Source organism: Nicotiana tomentosiformis, chromosome 3 (assembly GCF_000390325.3).
Source record: "Nicotiana tomentosiformis chromosome 3, ASM39032v3, whole genome shotgun sequence".
Taxonomy (NCBI): domain Eukaryota; kingdom Viridiplantae; phylum Streptophyta; class Magnoliopsida; order Solanales; family Solanaceae; genus Nicotiana; species Nicotiana tomentosiformis.
The window spans coordinates 70,112,752-70,128,308 of record NC_090814.1 but is presented as its reverse complement, the minus strand read 5'-3'; the positions used below and the strand labels follow the sequence as shown (position 1 = coordinate 70,128,308).

Sequence of the window (15,557 nt, the reverse complement as noted above, 5' to 3'; positions counted from 1 at the left end):
CGTATCCCTTAATCCTTCTCCAACTTTTCAACGTCATTCTCGATTCCAACCCCAACAATGGTGCAACTGGGATTGTACAAAAAAACGAATAAGAAAAAAGGTATGTAAAAACAGTGCTGGAGTTGAAATATGAGACAGCGGCGGCCAACGCAAAGCTGAAGAATTGCATCTTGGCTTTGTTGATTACGGTTGAAAGTGGGTCGCCACTCGATATCAAGTCCAACAACGATCACCGAAGAAGTCAACGTCAAAAGTAGTAATAGTCATGGCTGTCAATGCTCTGTGATCAAAACTCTGAAATAGTATTACTAATAGCTATTATAGTAATTTGTATTTTATAGGGGCAAGTAGCAAGTTCCCTCTCAGAGGCGTTGAAAGTTCAAAATTCTGATGCTTGGGTTTATAGTTAATGCTGAGGCTGATTGAATCGCCACTATTGCTTTCGACGACGTGCTCTTCTTCAATCACTGATTGAATCCTCGTCCTGAGGCTGATTTTCTTGGGCCTCAACATTGTGTACATTGTTAACATCATTATCTGGCATTTTTAATAATTTTTGCTAAGAACAAAGAATCAAACAAGTTAATAATAGAAGTAGAAGCAGGGAACAATACAATTACACGACTGTCTGTGCCCCACAGTGGGTGTCAAACTGTTTACCCGTAAAACGATACAGTTAAAATATTACGTGATTTATAAACAAGTAAATTAATTTGATCCAAAAATAACAGATGAATTAGAGAAAAAATATACACTTAGCCTTAAAATTGGAATAAACGGTAGATATCTTGGTTCCGGGCCTAGAGCTACCGGGAGTAATAAGTACAGTGAAAATACAAATAAGCAATAAAGTAAAATGTTATTTGAGCGAAAACTTGGGATTCACATGCTTAGTTGGGGACAATATTATATTTTTGGATTAACCTCTTCTTTATGCTTTCTCTCTCAATTTCGCTAACATTATTTGGGATTTAATATTCCGCAATCGTTTTCTCTCTAATGAACAACCTTAATTTCCGCCTTTAAAATATTTGGCTATCTTCTTAGCAGGAAAAAAGAACCTCCGGAGAAACCCCATTTATACCCATTTTATTTATGGCAATATCCAGTTAGGATACAAGCAAGAAATTAAATTAAAGGTACTTCTGCCCTTTGTTACAATTTGAGGTAGCCTTGTCATGTTATTGTGCCACGTGCTCAAGTCTGGAAAAAGAAGAATCTGCATATTCGGGGCAACTGGGTCATATCTCATGAGAAAGAGTACATAACTTGTATTACCACTCTTCATACTTTAAAACAAGTAGTAGGACTTAGAAGTTTGTCTAATCCCCATTTTCTAGTTGGCTTTGTTTACTTAAAAAGGCCAAAAAGTGCTAGACGTGAGACATAGGTGCTAATTAGTTATAACATCTCTCAAAAAATCAGATGTTTCGACATCCCAAAGTTCATCAAACCAGAATGAACTCATATCGAACTGGTCAATTGAGTTAAAGCTGGAGTAATATTCGGAAACGTACTCATCAGAGTGCTCAAACTGATCATGAAGTTGTTGGCAGTTGGAATCATAAGTACCACCATCGTCTGGGTTGCTCTCCAATATAACCGGGCTAATTTCCATCTCAATATTTGGTTGATCGACAATGTTGAACCAATCTTGGTATGTTTGAGATAAATTCATAGAAACGCCCATCGTCTGGTTTTCATTCACTTTATTTTCTTCACATGTAACAATACTGCTGCTGTCTGATGAAGAAACATCAGGTGATTGTTTGTCGGCATTTCCTTTGGTTTTCTTCAGTGCCCTTTTATTGCTTCTTGCCCTAGTAGTACTCTTCAACACTCCCAAATGCTTCTTTAAGTGTGTATGGAAGAAGTTTTTAACTTCGTTGTCTGTTCTTCCTGGCAATCTTGCAGCAATGGCTGACCATCTAGAGATAATATAATACACAACTACTTCTATTACATTTCAAATCTTTCAACAACAAAAAAAAGAACTCAGAATTAGAAGTTCGTCTCACCTATTTCCAAGTTCCTGATAGGTTTTGACGACTATTTCGACTTCTTCCATGATAAAGGGACCTCTTTTAACATCAGGGCTAAGATAGTTCACCCATCGGAGTCTACAACTTTTCCCCGTTCTTGAAAGCCCTGCAATTATGTACGTTCACGAGACTAATTAATTAAGTAGAACATATTAATGAACTTACACACTGAATTAATTAGGGTTACAAGTATGTTTAGTGCATGTGTAGAAATATTAATGCATGCGTAGAAATCAAAGAATGAATTATCAGAATTAACATGTTGGATCTGATATTGGAAATTATTTGTAATGAATCAAACCTGCAAATTTGGGCATGTGGCTCCAATTCCAAATGCCATATCTCATGATATAAGTTTTCAATTTTTGGTCTTCCTCTGGAGACCATGCTCCCTTCTTTATCTCCTCCATGTTTGTGCTTTTCTGCTGCTGCTGTGGTGGTAATCTTGGCATATATGATTGTAGAGAAGCTCAAGTGATCACCTACTTCTTTACTGCTTTTTGTATAGTTTTTGGCCTTGCTTTGTAAACCTGAATTTATACAAAATATATTTCCCACTCACTGTATATATGAAATTCTTTAATAAAAGCCTTCTTTCCAGGAAAGCTATAGGGACTCGATCGCTGCACTACATTTAATTTTGGTTTAGTAATTTGTCCCCTAGTGCTTTTCGTCTTATATCTTTTTAAGGCTAAATTTTATAATAATTCTTTGAAGGAGAAGTTGAATTTTTCTAGAGATTGGCCGTAGGGACAAGCTGTTGATATCAGATTGGGAGTTAGAGTAGGAAAAGGAAAAATGAATTCTTGCTTTCCCACATCAATCTTAAAAGACATATTCCACCCGTTTTGGCCTGCTAGCTTCTGACGTTTACTGACTGTATGATTTTATTTGGTCACATTCTTAAATCATAGTACTATAAAATAAAAGCAGTATAAATTCTCACTGATTTAATTGGATTAAGTAATATGGATTTAAGTGACTTCTGAATGATCAATTGTTGGAAAGTTACCATATAAGTGAAAGCAATAATTTGATGAAGTGCTTCGACGAGTTAACAGAAAATTTCAAACCCGCCTTACATATGTTATTTTTTCTCCTAAAACTAATTAAAATATTTTCGAGATACTTGATTTTTCAATTTATTTTCTTAGTTATATCACAAAATTAAATGAAAAGGAAAACAATGAAGTGTATTTCCAAAATTCACAAGATACATGTTTGCTCGGAAATCAGTACATCTAAATTTGTTCGTGGTTTCTAGACAGATGGGCCAATTTGATCCAAAAGATAATGAATTAATCGATTGATATGTAAGATACTTGGCTGGAAATGTAGATGAAATGGTATATTCAAAGAGCCCGAGAGTCAAGTTTTCGGGCACAATGATGATATATTTAACAAGCGAGGGATCAAAAAGATATTAGATTGCTCCTTAGAGTGTATCCAATGTATTTCAGAAAAAGTCGTCCTTACAATGATGGTTGAGCCTATTATTTATAGCTCAGTGGGCGTAATGGTCAGGCCCACCACTAATCACAATTATTGGAATATGATAACGAAAAACTAACAGTAAACATAAATGCTCATATCTCATTAATGAGTCGTTACTCTTTAATACTGTGGAATATTCTTCATTCAATGCTATCGGGCGCAGCATGCTTAATCCCTTTATGGACTTGCCCTCTTCGGTGACACACGAGGTGATTGTGCCCGGTTTTACACCCCTCCCGGTTTTGACTCCATGTGTCCCCTTCTCAGACGATCACATAATATACCATATTTAACCCAATACAGATAGTTTCCATGCTTTCCGGTAACATAACTTTGTGTTACCGGAAAGTCAGTAAAAATCCTTTTTTGGCAAAAAATACTATAATTCCTTTTGTCGGTCACTGGCGGTTGATTAGACGTCTGCCCTTCCGCATTTAATGCCTAGAACACGCGTCCTCTTATGATTTAGCACGCCTTCTGCCGATTATCGAGGTAATTAGAGCTAAGTATTTTTGCCGCCCAAAAATTTACCTATACGTATCAGCTCCCTTCTCTTTTGAGTTTTACTAGTTGCTTGATCTTTAAACCTGCATTCTTACTCTTCATCTCTTCTTTATTTCCTCCCAAAACTCAGAATTTCTTCTTCCCTTCTTCTAATAGTTTCTTTATTAAAATGTTCTGGCTCTTCGAAAAGTAAAAGCAAAAACGAAGATTCTACTCCCTCAACAGTAAGTTCCATAATCCCCAAGAGACTTAATGTTTCGAAGAATTTTGAGGAGAAATTCCCTACTGATAACCCTCGTTCATGGGCGATTAGCATGTACCCATCTTCCATTCATCCTTCTAGTATCCCTACTATGAAGGAAGACTGTCGCTGCCCCAATTTGGACATCATCGCTTCCGATCTATCAGAGCGAGTGACCCTCCCCAGAGAGGGTTTCATATATTTTTATACGTATCCCTTTACCTTGGGTACGTTTTGTTTGACTGGGGAACTTGATTCTATGATAATAGAATTTTGTCTCCGCTATCAAGTATGTTTGGCACAGGTAAGCCCCTCTGTGTGGAGGACGGTTGCCTGCCTCCGGCGCTTGTGTTCTGAAATCGGAGAAGAGTTGTCCTTGGCTCACATGATGAATTTGTATTCACCCAAGGTATTTCGCGGGGGGTGGGGGGTAATAAATCTTTGCAAACGTGGTCACTATGCTTTGATATTAAGCATGGATGATTATAATGACCGAGGATGGATGGAACGATCTGTAGCAATTGCCTCTGGTGATATCATTTCAAAAACGACCTCATCCTTTCCGGTTGCCTGGAACCGTTCCCGTAAGTTCCTTAGTACATTCTTCTCCTCAAAATGCTTATTATGCCTGTATTGATCTCTCAACTTCTGTATTCTATAGCGACACGATGGGTCCCACCGGTAGTAGAAGGCTTAGATAGGTGGGTTCAAAAGATCTTGGACATAACCACACCCGAAATCCACTTGTGGAAAGAACTGTCCATTAAATATGGGTGAAAGGCCAAAAATCATGGTAACTATAATTTGCTCTGTTTCAGTTTTTGCGTAGGTGAATTTTGGCTGAATCTTCTAACTTGTTTGTCAAATTAGGTCTATCCCCGGGCTCAGTCGAGATCCCCGAAGAGGATATCTTGGCCGACCCTGCTAATGCGGTGAGGCTGCTCCAGGAGGCGCTTGCTCGAACGGGTGCCTCCAGAACTACTCCGGGAATAAATATTTCTTCACGGAGTCCCTGGCCAGAGAACAAATAACAAAAAGAAGGCGTTCTTCTGCGTCCGGGGAGAAGAATAAGAGGGCAAAGGTTGATGCTCCCGAACCATCTTCGGTGGCGACGTTGGCTGGTCCTCCCTCCGGGCCGGTCATAGACACCGTGGTGATTGATAATGAAGAAGCTAGTGATGAGGGAGCTTCTCTGTCACACTCCAAACTTGGGGAGTACGACCGGCGCTCAATCGAGTGAACCCGGCCGAGCAAGCCTATTAGATTTTCTTCTACCCAAACTCATTCATGAATAAAGAGGAGATGCACTCCATTAATCAAACACTAAAAAGATTTCATTAATAACTCCCATTTCATTCCATTAGCAACTTCGTTCATAATTTTTAAAATATTACAAGTTTATAGATATAATGAAAAACATGTTTGCCAAATACCAATATTTTTTGTTCAATTCCCCACATCAAACACCACCCACAACCTGTCTACGGAGCCTCTAAGTACAACAGAAGAGTAATATGAAAATGCCGGCAACAAGACCCTATACCTCAAAATACAAAGTACAACATCAAATGATATTAGGCCCGGAATAGAGTAGGGATCACCAAAACCTACTCAATAGGGAGTAACTGCTAACGAGGACCAAAGGTGCCCGCTGATGAACCACCTGCATCAATTCACTTATTTCATTTTTCCCAATTCACTTATTTTATTTTCAAGCATCTTTATAGATTATCAACAACAAGATATTTTCAATCAACACTTTAGGTAAACATATGAGAAATTTTGAGCTTTAAACATATCGAGTTTTTTTCACACAATTTGTCATACTAGCTTTCATATGACACAACTCAAAGCCATAACATTTTAATACGCAACGCATACTTTGAAACTTACGGGAACATTATGGAATTCGATTCTAATAGATAAAGTTTAGCCAACATACCTTGATGGAGCTCTTTAGCAATATTAAAATCACTCACTACTCTTACAACTTCAATGTACATCAACATAATTCAATTGGACCAATATTAGTAAATATTTCCAGGTTTTTGGTCATTTTGGCATTTTATCAAATACCTAGAGTGCATAGCATTCAACTACCTCTAGTAACAGTGTTTGTTCATCCAACAATACCTCCTTACCACTAATAAGATATACTACAACATCCTTTGTCCACTAACTACCTTCTTAGCACCATTATAATTATCAATGAAATCACATCTATCAAATTTTACTAATTAACCTATTACAAAATATCTACCACATTCAATAATCTAGTTTAAGTATTTATGGCTTCCAATCACCATCTCATAAGTGCTAGTACTTATTCCTTGCTCATTTATTCACTAACAATCCATGCATGTAGGTTTAAGGGTGAATGATTACCTCTTATAGACCAAATCTTGAAAGTCAACTTTTGGGGTGTTCTTGAGATTTTGAAGAAATCCTATGGAATCCAATACAAAACCTTGTTGTAACTAGTGATTGAGAAGTGAAATCATCATAAAAACACACTTAAAAACTCACTTTAGGTGTGTATTGGAAGCCTTGGCCGGATAGGTGGTGGAGAGAAAGCCCTAGTCTTGAAGAAATGACTTACCCCCTCTCTCTACCCATCTTTGAGGTTATTTAATGGGCTCCTACATGTGCAGCCACGCACCTGGGTAAGTGGCCGCGCACATAAGGCAGAAACTCTCAAATATGTGCGGCCACGCATCTAGCCGCGCACACAAGGCAAAGCTCTCAAATATGCACGACCGCGCATCTGGGCGCGCATATGACACAGGTCCAGTAAAATAGCCATAACCTTTTGTATACATATCCAAATGACAAACGGTTTGATGAGTGGGAAACTAGACTCAAAGGGCTTTACGTTGATAGGTATATTACCTCCTAAGTATTTATAGTTTAGTAGCCGCATGCATTTGAAGTAGGATATTGTGCAAATTGGGATATCCTTTCCACTTAATGTATCCAACTTGTTCCACACAAGTTCTTGCCATTCACAAAACTCCTTAGTATATTCCAACACACCCTAAACATATATTTTCATTTCAAAAGGATGTGGTTCTATCCCATGGGTCTCCTTTAATACTCGAACACGTTATTATCAAATACTATTGACGCACCTTAAAATCTTAAATCATTAGAAAATTTTAACGGGGCCTTACATTCTCTTCATAGAAGACAGCGATCCTTATCCTCTCAACAGGATGCTCAACCTATTGAAGCAGTTACACCTGCCGAGGATGATGTCTCGGCAATTTTGGAAGAGTTTGATTTGTTGGAAAATTCCAACTCTCGTTCTCGGGTCCCAATTATTGTATCCGGTACTGTGAGGCAGAGTACCGGGTCCTTGTCATCCTCGATCGGTGAGCACCCAACTATCAATGTTGCCTTTGGTGTAGCTACTTCCAGTTCTTCTTATTTACCAGCTTTATCACCACTTTCTTCGCCACCAGCAGCTGCTGCATCATTTTCATCTTCATCATCTCCAACGGCCGCACCTGACTGTGCTAAAGGCGTTCCTCTTCCTCAGTCCCCTGTTCATGGGAATTTGGGGCAAAATTGTGCTGCCCCTTCTGAAGATCCTCAGGTGAGGAGGAGTGTTAACCTTTCGGTCTCTACCGGGTTCAACCTTCTTTCCTGGCCGGTGAAGCTTGAAAATTATCTGAAGCCCTTGTCTTCAGAGAAGAATTGGGAAAAGATTCAGACACTTTCGGGAGAGTGTTTGTTCAACAATTCCATGCATAAGGCTGTAGTGGTATGCTCCTTTCTTTCTTTGTTATTTTGTTCAGCTTATGAATGAGTGCATTTTAATCTTCACCATGTTTTATCTTGCATGCCAATTTCCTTGCTTCCGAGGGCATTCAAAGGTTAATCTGTGAGAAGGAGGAACTCTCTTCTGAATGGAATCAGCTTTTGGTGGAACGGGACCAGATTGTTATTCGCCTACCAGAGCTGGAATCCAGGGCCGCCGAGGCTCATCTTTTGGAAACCTATTTGTAGGAAAGTGAGCAAGAAGTGGTGACCCTCAGCCAGGAAGTTGGGCTGTTAAAGGCCGACTTTGATGAAGTTAAGGCTAAATGGGCTGAGGTCCAAAATGCCATTCTTGCTTCCAATGATCGTGAGGCTGCTTCTGCTGAAAGGATAACTAATTTAGAAGAAACCTTGAATCCTAAGGCAAGAACTTGCCGCCGCGGGGGAAAGACATGCTCGGTTGGAAGAGAGGTATAAGAAGACTATCAAGCACAATAGGCTTTATAGCTCAACTGTCCATGATCTAGATGTCAGTCTTAGACCTGCTAGGTCCACATGGGACAATCTTTCTACCTAGATCACCGAGCTCAAAGAAGAACTCAAGCACCGAGAGGCTTCCCTCGTTATTGAGAAAACTTACTCCATGTACATCATGAGGAGAAAAACCTTAGAAGACTCCAAAGCTGGTGATACTGATATTGATGCCGAGATTACCAAGGCATGTGAGCTTGGGTTGGCTGCAAAAAAGGGCTCCCAGCGTGAGGGTTTCAATAAATATTTGCGCAAGTTCGGTTTCTGTGTCTTTTTCATATATGGTATTGGGTGTATTTTTTCCCGATAGCATTTTCGATTCCGGGCATATATTCTTCCAGAAAAAACCCTTTAACAAGAGGATTTTAATAAGAGAGGGCCCTCTTATGTTTACGGTACTCTTGAAGAGGACGTCTCATGTTCATTACGGCACTAACATTTAAAGTACTTGTTTAACTTTCAAATGACAAAATTAGCTCATCGTGTAAATAAGAAACAAGACAAAAGGAAAAGGATTTCATTTCATTCCTTCCGTTTTCATAGTTTACATATGCATTTTGCTACGTAGGAAAGAAGCTGCCATGACTTGTGGCTGTCTTGTTTCTTCGAGGCTGACTGTGCAGTCCTCGGTCCCGATGATGCGTGGCATTCAGTGTTGCCTAGCTGGATTTTCATTCTCGGTTGACGTAGCATTCAGATTTGCCTTGCCGGATTTTCGTTACCAGTTGACGTGGCATTCAGAGTTGCCTTGCCAGATTTTCATTCCCGATAGACGTGGCATTCAGAGTTGCCTTGACGGATTTTAGTTTCCGGTTGATGTGGCATTCAGAGTTTCCTAGTAATCATATCATTATCCCTCCCTAGTGTTCTAACACGAAGAATGCATGTTTGAATACTGGAAGTCTTTATCTTCAAAGTTTGCACCGATGAATTGCTACGTAACCCTTCGCTAGGTAACATATCTTCAAAGTTTGCACTGATGAGTGCTTTGTGCTCGTGAACGATCGTGTGACCTTTGTTTGGTAGCAAACTTAACTTCCCGGTGGGAATTTGCTAATGAAATAAAGATTAACTTATTACTCATATTTTTGTAGTATACTTGTGGTTGTCGCCTCATTAAAAAACCTTGCCTGAGAAAACCCAATTGGGATAAAAAGCAGAACGAATGATAAAAGAGTGCAACACATACTTTCCGTCTGATTGTTATTTGTCAGCAGTAATTTTTTTTTGATATGAGCCACGTTCCAGTTGCTGGGCAACTTGTCTCTATTGTGGTTTCCTAACTCTTATGACCCTTTACCGGTGATAGCTGAAACCCGATATGGGCCTTCCCATGTAGAGGCTAATTTGTTGGCGTTGAGTTCTCGGGTGTTTTGAGTCACCTTCCTCAAGATCAAGTCCCCTACTTTGAAGTAACGAAGGTTGGTTCTTTGATTGTTGACATGTTCCAGGTCTCGGCGTCCCTCGAGAAGTTCTAAGTTGATTAGCATTGCCTCGCTATTTGATTCTTCATTTGCTTGGGAATATCTTAAAGTGGGCTCCCCTACTTCTACCGGTATCAAAGCTTTTTCACCATACACGAGGGAAAACATAGTTTCTCCTATGCTTGATTTGACGGTTGTTCGGTAGGCCTAGAGTACCCCCGGCAATTCCTCGGGCCAGCGGCCTTTTGTTGCTTCTAGCCTTTTCTTCAGATTTTGCACAATTGTTTTGTTTGTTGACTCCGCTTGTCCGTTTGCGCTCAGATGGTACGGTGACGAGGTAATCCTTTTTATCTTCAAAGAATTTTGTGACCTTTGCACCGATAAACTGTGGCCCGTTGTTGCATGCAATTTCCTTAGGTATTCCGAACCTGCATATTATATTCTCCTACAGGAAGGTGATCACTTTGCGTTCTCCGATATTTTGATAAGGACCTACTTCCACCCATTTAGAAAAATAGTCAGTCAAAATTAAAAGAAATTTTACCTTTCCCGGAGCCGGTGGTAGAGGTCCGACGATGTCCATCCCTCATTTCATGAATAGCCACGGGGACATAGTTGAATGCAATGGTTCTGCTGGTTGGTGTACCAGAGGTGCGTGGCGTTGGCACTTGTCACATTTTCGTACAAAGTCCCTGGCATCTAGATCCATATTGGGCCAATAATATCCCGCCCAGACTAATTTCAGCGTCAAAGAATCTGCACCCGAGTGGTTACCACATATTCCTTCGTGGATTTCTCTTATACCGTAGCTGGCTTCAAACACGCCTAAGTATCAGGCCAGCAGGCCTTGGAATGATTTTCTGTATAACTGACCCTTCTCGAAGTTGTATCGCGCGACTTTGGTGCACCGCGCTCTCGATGCCTTGGGGTCTTTGGGTAATTTCCTGTGTTTGAGATAATCGATTATCTTGTTTCTCCAATCCCAGACCAGGTTGGTCGAATTTACCTTATAGTAACCCTTCGTGTCTAAGGATGAGTTCATCAGTTGAACTATTGCCCCCGATTCTGGTCCCTAAATTTTTGTTGATGTGCCCAGATTTGCTAGCGCATCTGCCTTCACGTTTTCTTCCCTTGGGACGTGGGTTATTGACCACTCCTGGAACCGTGACAACAAGGCCTAAACCTTTACCACATACAGTTGCATTCACTCATTTTTGGTATCAAAAGTTCCGTAGACCTGATTTACCACCAGTTGCGAGTCAAATTTGATGTTGACTGCTTCAGAGTCGATCCCTCGGGCCAATTCGAGCCCTGCAATCAAAGATTCGTACTCCGCTTCATTGTTAGTTAAAGTGATTGTCCTGATGACTTCCCTTAAGGTTTCCCCCATAGTCATGACCAGGACTATTCCGAGCCCGAACCCTTTCATATTTGAAGCTCCGTCCGAAAATAAGGTCCAAAATCTCGATGTCGGCTCTGACTCCATTATTGCCTCTTTGGAGGTCAGGGGCATCAACCCAGAGCTGAAATCGGCTACGAAGTCAATCAGGACCTGCGACTTAATCGCAGTTCGTGGCTTATATTCTATATAAAATTCGCTCATTTGGACAGCCTATTTGGCCAATCTACCCGACAACTTGTGTTTATGAGGATGTTCCTCAGAGGAAATGTAGACACCACCACTATCGGGCGGCACTGGAAATAGGGCCTCAACTTTCGGTCGGTTACCACGAGGGCTAAGACCAATTTTTCCAGATGTGGGTAGCGAGTTTCTTCTCCCGATAAAATTTTTCTAATGTAATATGTAGGGGATTGCATACCTTTTTCTTCCCAGACTAATACTGCACTTACCGCAACTTCTGAGACCGCCAGGTAGACTAGCAATGCTTCTCTTTCTTTAGGTTTTGAGAGCAAATGAGGGCTTTACAAGTATTTCTTCATTTCCTTCAAGGCTTGTCGACACTCCGGCTTCCATTCAAAGTTATTCTTCTTTTTGAGCAGCGCGAAGAAGCGATGACACTTTTCCGATGATTGGGAAATGAATCTGCTCAAAGCCGCCAATCTGCCTGTGAGTTTCTGTACTTCCTTTACGTTGAATAGTTGATCCGGGATATCCTCTTTATCCTTGATTTTGTCGGGGTTCACCTCAATTCCTCTTTGTGAGACTAGGAATCCTAGATTCTTACCTGTACCGACCCCGAAAGTACACTTCTCGGGGTTAAGCTTCATATTTTTGTCCATCAGAGTGTCAAACGTTTCTTGCAGGTGTCTCAGGTGGTGACCTGCATCCATAGTCTTAACAAGCATATCGTTTATATATACTTCCATAGTTTTTCCTATTTTATTTTCGATCATCTTATTTACGAGCCGTTGATAAGTGGCTCTGACGTTTTTTAGTCCGAAGGGCTTAACATTGTAATAATAAGTACCGAAAATTATAATAAATGAAGACTTTTACTGGTCTTCCGGGTTCATCTTAATCTGATTATACCTGGAATAGGCATCGAGGAAACTCTTTAACTCGTGCCCGGACGTAGCGTCAATCATTTGATCGATATTTGGTAATGGGAACGAGTCCTTCGAGCATGCCTTATTAAGATCTTTATAATCTACGCACATGCAAAATTTATTATTTTTCTTAGGAACTACTACCACATTAGCTAGCCAATCCAGATATCTTACCTCTCGGATTGAACCAATCTTAAGTAGGCGGTTTACCTCTTCTTTAACAAATTTATTCCATGATTCTACAATAGGGCGCTTCTTTTGCCTTACCGGAGGTATTCTCGAGTCCAAGCTTAACTTGTGAATGGCTATCTCTGTCGGGATTCCTGTCATATCCTCGTGCGACCATGCAAAACAATCGACGTTAATTTTAAGGATTTTAATAAAATCTGGCCTGAGCTCCGGGTGTAGTCCTGTTCCCAAATGGAATTTTCTATCTGGGAATTTTTCGAATAGTGCAACCTGCTCTAGCTTTTCTGCCGTGGATTTCATTGCGTCCATTTTTTCCGGTACCTGAAAATACCTTGGTACATGATATTGCTCTGACTCTCCTACTCCTGGGGAAACGTCTTCTGGTTTGGGGTCGTAAGTCGATTCTGATAACTGCTATGCCGCAGGTTCTTTTCCCTTGTTATGGGAGACCGAGATTGTGTTCATCTCCCTTGCTGCCGATTGATCACCTCTTATCTGCTTGATCCCCTCCGACATTGGAAATTTCAGCAACTAGTGGTATGTTGAAGGCACAACTTTCATCTCGTGCAGCCATGGTCTTCCCATGATGATATTATATCCCATGTCCCCATCTACTACTTCGAAGGGAGATTTCTCCATTACGCCCTCGGCATCTGTAATCAACAAAATCTCCCTTCGGGTTGTCATGCTTGTGAGGTTAAATCCAGCAAGGAGCTTTGTATCAGGACAATGCTCCCGGTGGGTTTAGCTTGATCCAAAACTCTCCATTGTACGATATTGACGGAACTTACTGGATCCACTAAAACACGCTAAATTTTGAATTTTAACACATTTAAAGCTATTACCAGTGCGTCATTGTTTGGAAGCAGTAATCCGTCTGCGTCTTCATCCGTAAATTTTATATCGTCCTCTCGGGGCCTCTTATTATGGGTTGTCGATATTCTTGTCTTCTTTGCGGCCGAGAAAGTGATCCTGTTAATCTCATTCCCTCCGAAGATCATGTTGATCATTTGGTGTGGAGGTTCCTCTCTTGATCTCGGAGTTTTCATGTCGTCCCCGTCCCGGCCATAGTTATTTTTGGCCCGGCCACTTAAGAATTCCCTGAGTGGTTATTCTTTAACAGCATTGCCACTTCTTCACGGAGGTGCCAACAGTCTCCGGTCTTGTGACCATTAGTGTCGTGATATTCACACCATAAATTTGGGTCCCTGTGGCCGAAATACAACCTTATTGGTCTTGGGAACCATGCCTCTTTGATATCTCTCATGGACGACACTAACTCCACCACAATGATGTTGAAGTTATATTCTGATAATTTTGGATAGAAAGGACCTCGTGGCCCCGGGGTCTCTCTATCCTGCAACGATCTATTATTCCTTCCGCGATCAGTTCTCCTATCACTGAGAAACTTGTCTACCGACGGAAGCTCCTGCTGCGATCTTCTATCTGCTCGTATGGTAGGAACCGACCCCTTGAATCTCGTCTATTTAAGGCAACATCATCTTTCATATTTTCCCTATTCTTCTCCCATCCCTTTGCTGATGAAAGGAAGTCGATCTGATTATCTTCGATCCTTATCTTTGGCTCGTACCGGTTGTGGACATCAGCCCAAGTTGTTGCTTGAAACTCGAGTAGGCTTTCCTTTAACTTTCAGGAAGCATATGAGCTTCTCGGATTTAAGACCTTTGTGAATGCTTCAACCGCCCATTCATCCGGGACAACCGGTAACAACATTCTTTCCTTTTGAAAACGGCTAACGAATCTTTGTAATAATTTGGTTTCTCCCTGCGCGATCCTGAATATGTCGGCCTTTCGGGCTTGCACTTTCGTGGCACTAGCATGGGCCCTGATGAATGAATCTGCGAGCAGTTCGAAGGAATCTATGGAATGCTCGGGCAATAACAAGTACCATGTCAAGGCTCCCCTCGTGAGAGCCTCGCCAAATTTTTTCAATAGTACGCCAGATCATTTCCTTTTACTGTTGTTGTGTTGGTGATGATGTGTTCCTATGGATCTGAGGTTCCATCGTACTTTGTCACTTAAGGCATTCTGAATCATTTTGGTATCAATTCTAGGGCTGCATTCGGCTTGTACAGTAACTGGATATACCTCTTCGAGCTTGGGCCTTTAAACACTAGGGAGCGCCCGGGATTTGGTCCATGCAGGCATTTACTTCCTTCATGAACTGCAAGAGTTCTACCTTGAACGGATCGTCATCGTTGTTGAGCCAGATCTGCTCCCCCCAGCTCCGTCAGAGCCAGCTTCAGCCCTGGGAGTGTTGTTGTCGATTCTCTGTGTTGTTTGGTTTGTAGGAAATATGGGAGGAACCGGATCCCGCCCGCTTGCATTGTTTGAAGCGTCTGATAGCGTCTGTTTTAACTCCGTCATGACATGATCCTGCCTCATGAGGTGGCCTAGAATAATTGCATGTTGTTCTTGCAGGCTCCTTACCGCATCTGCTATGTGCCCTTGGTCAGCATCATTTGGAGTCACCTCCCGTACTTGTCTGGGGTACATCCCATCATACACCAGCATGGTATCTTACCCCTCATTGCGTGTGTCACTGATCGAGTCCTCGAAATTGAGGTTTTCCCCTTGAACCACCGAATTGCGAGCGTTATTGTCGGTATTGATTGCCATTTATTTTTTGAGATTTTGCTAAGACAAGAATGATCAAAAGATCTTGAGTGAAAGAGATAAGGATCAACTTAACCACGCGACTGTCTAGGCCTCACGGTGGGCGCTAAACTGTTTGCCCGAAAATCGGTACAACTAAATTTATTTGTGATTTTTAGACAGATGGGTCAATTCGATCCAAAAGATAATAAATTAATTGATTGATATGTAAGATACTTGGCTGGAAAT

General features: G+C 41.1%; 1 protein-coding gene across 2 annotated transcripts in view; it reads right to left on the bottom strand.

The window, feature by feature from the left end:
• Positions 1-885: 885 nt before the first annotated feature.
• The window catches only part of LOC104091138 (transcription factor MYB15-like), a 71,427-nt gene continuing 56,755 nt past the window's right edge, over positions 886-15,557 (bottom strand). Inside the window, exons 1-3 of one of the 2 annotated variants that reach the window (XM_009596416.4) lie at positions 2,344-2,583; positions 2,019-2,148; positions 886-1,928 (exon numbers count right to left, since the gene is read on the bottom strand). In XM_009596416.4, the coding sequence (XP_009594711.1) occupies positions 1,394-1,928; positions 2,019-2,148; positions 2,344-2,494 (816 nt within the window). In that variant the 5' untranslated portion in view covers positions 2,495-2,583 and the 3' untranslated portion in view covers positions 886-1,393. Of the gene's footprint in view, positions 1,929-2,018; positions 2,149-2,343; positions 2,584-15,557 lie in introns of those variants that run through there. The other variant, XM_070197097.1, reaches the window with a different exon arrangement.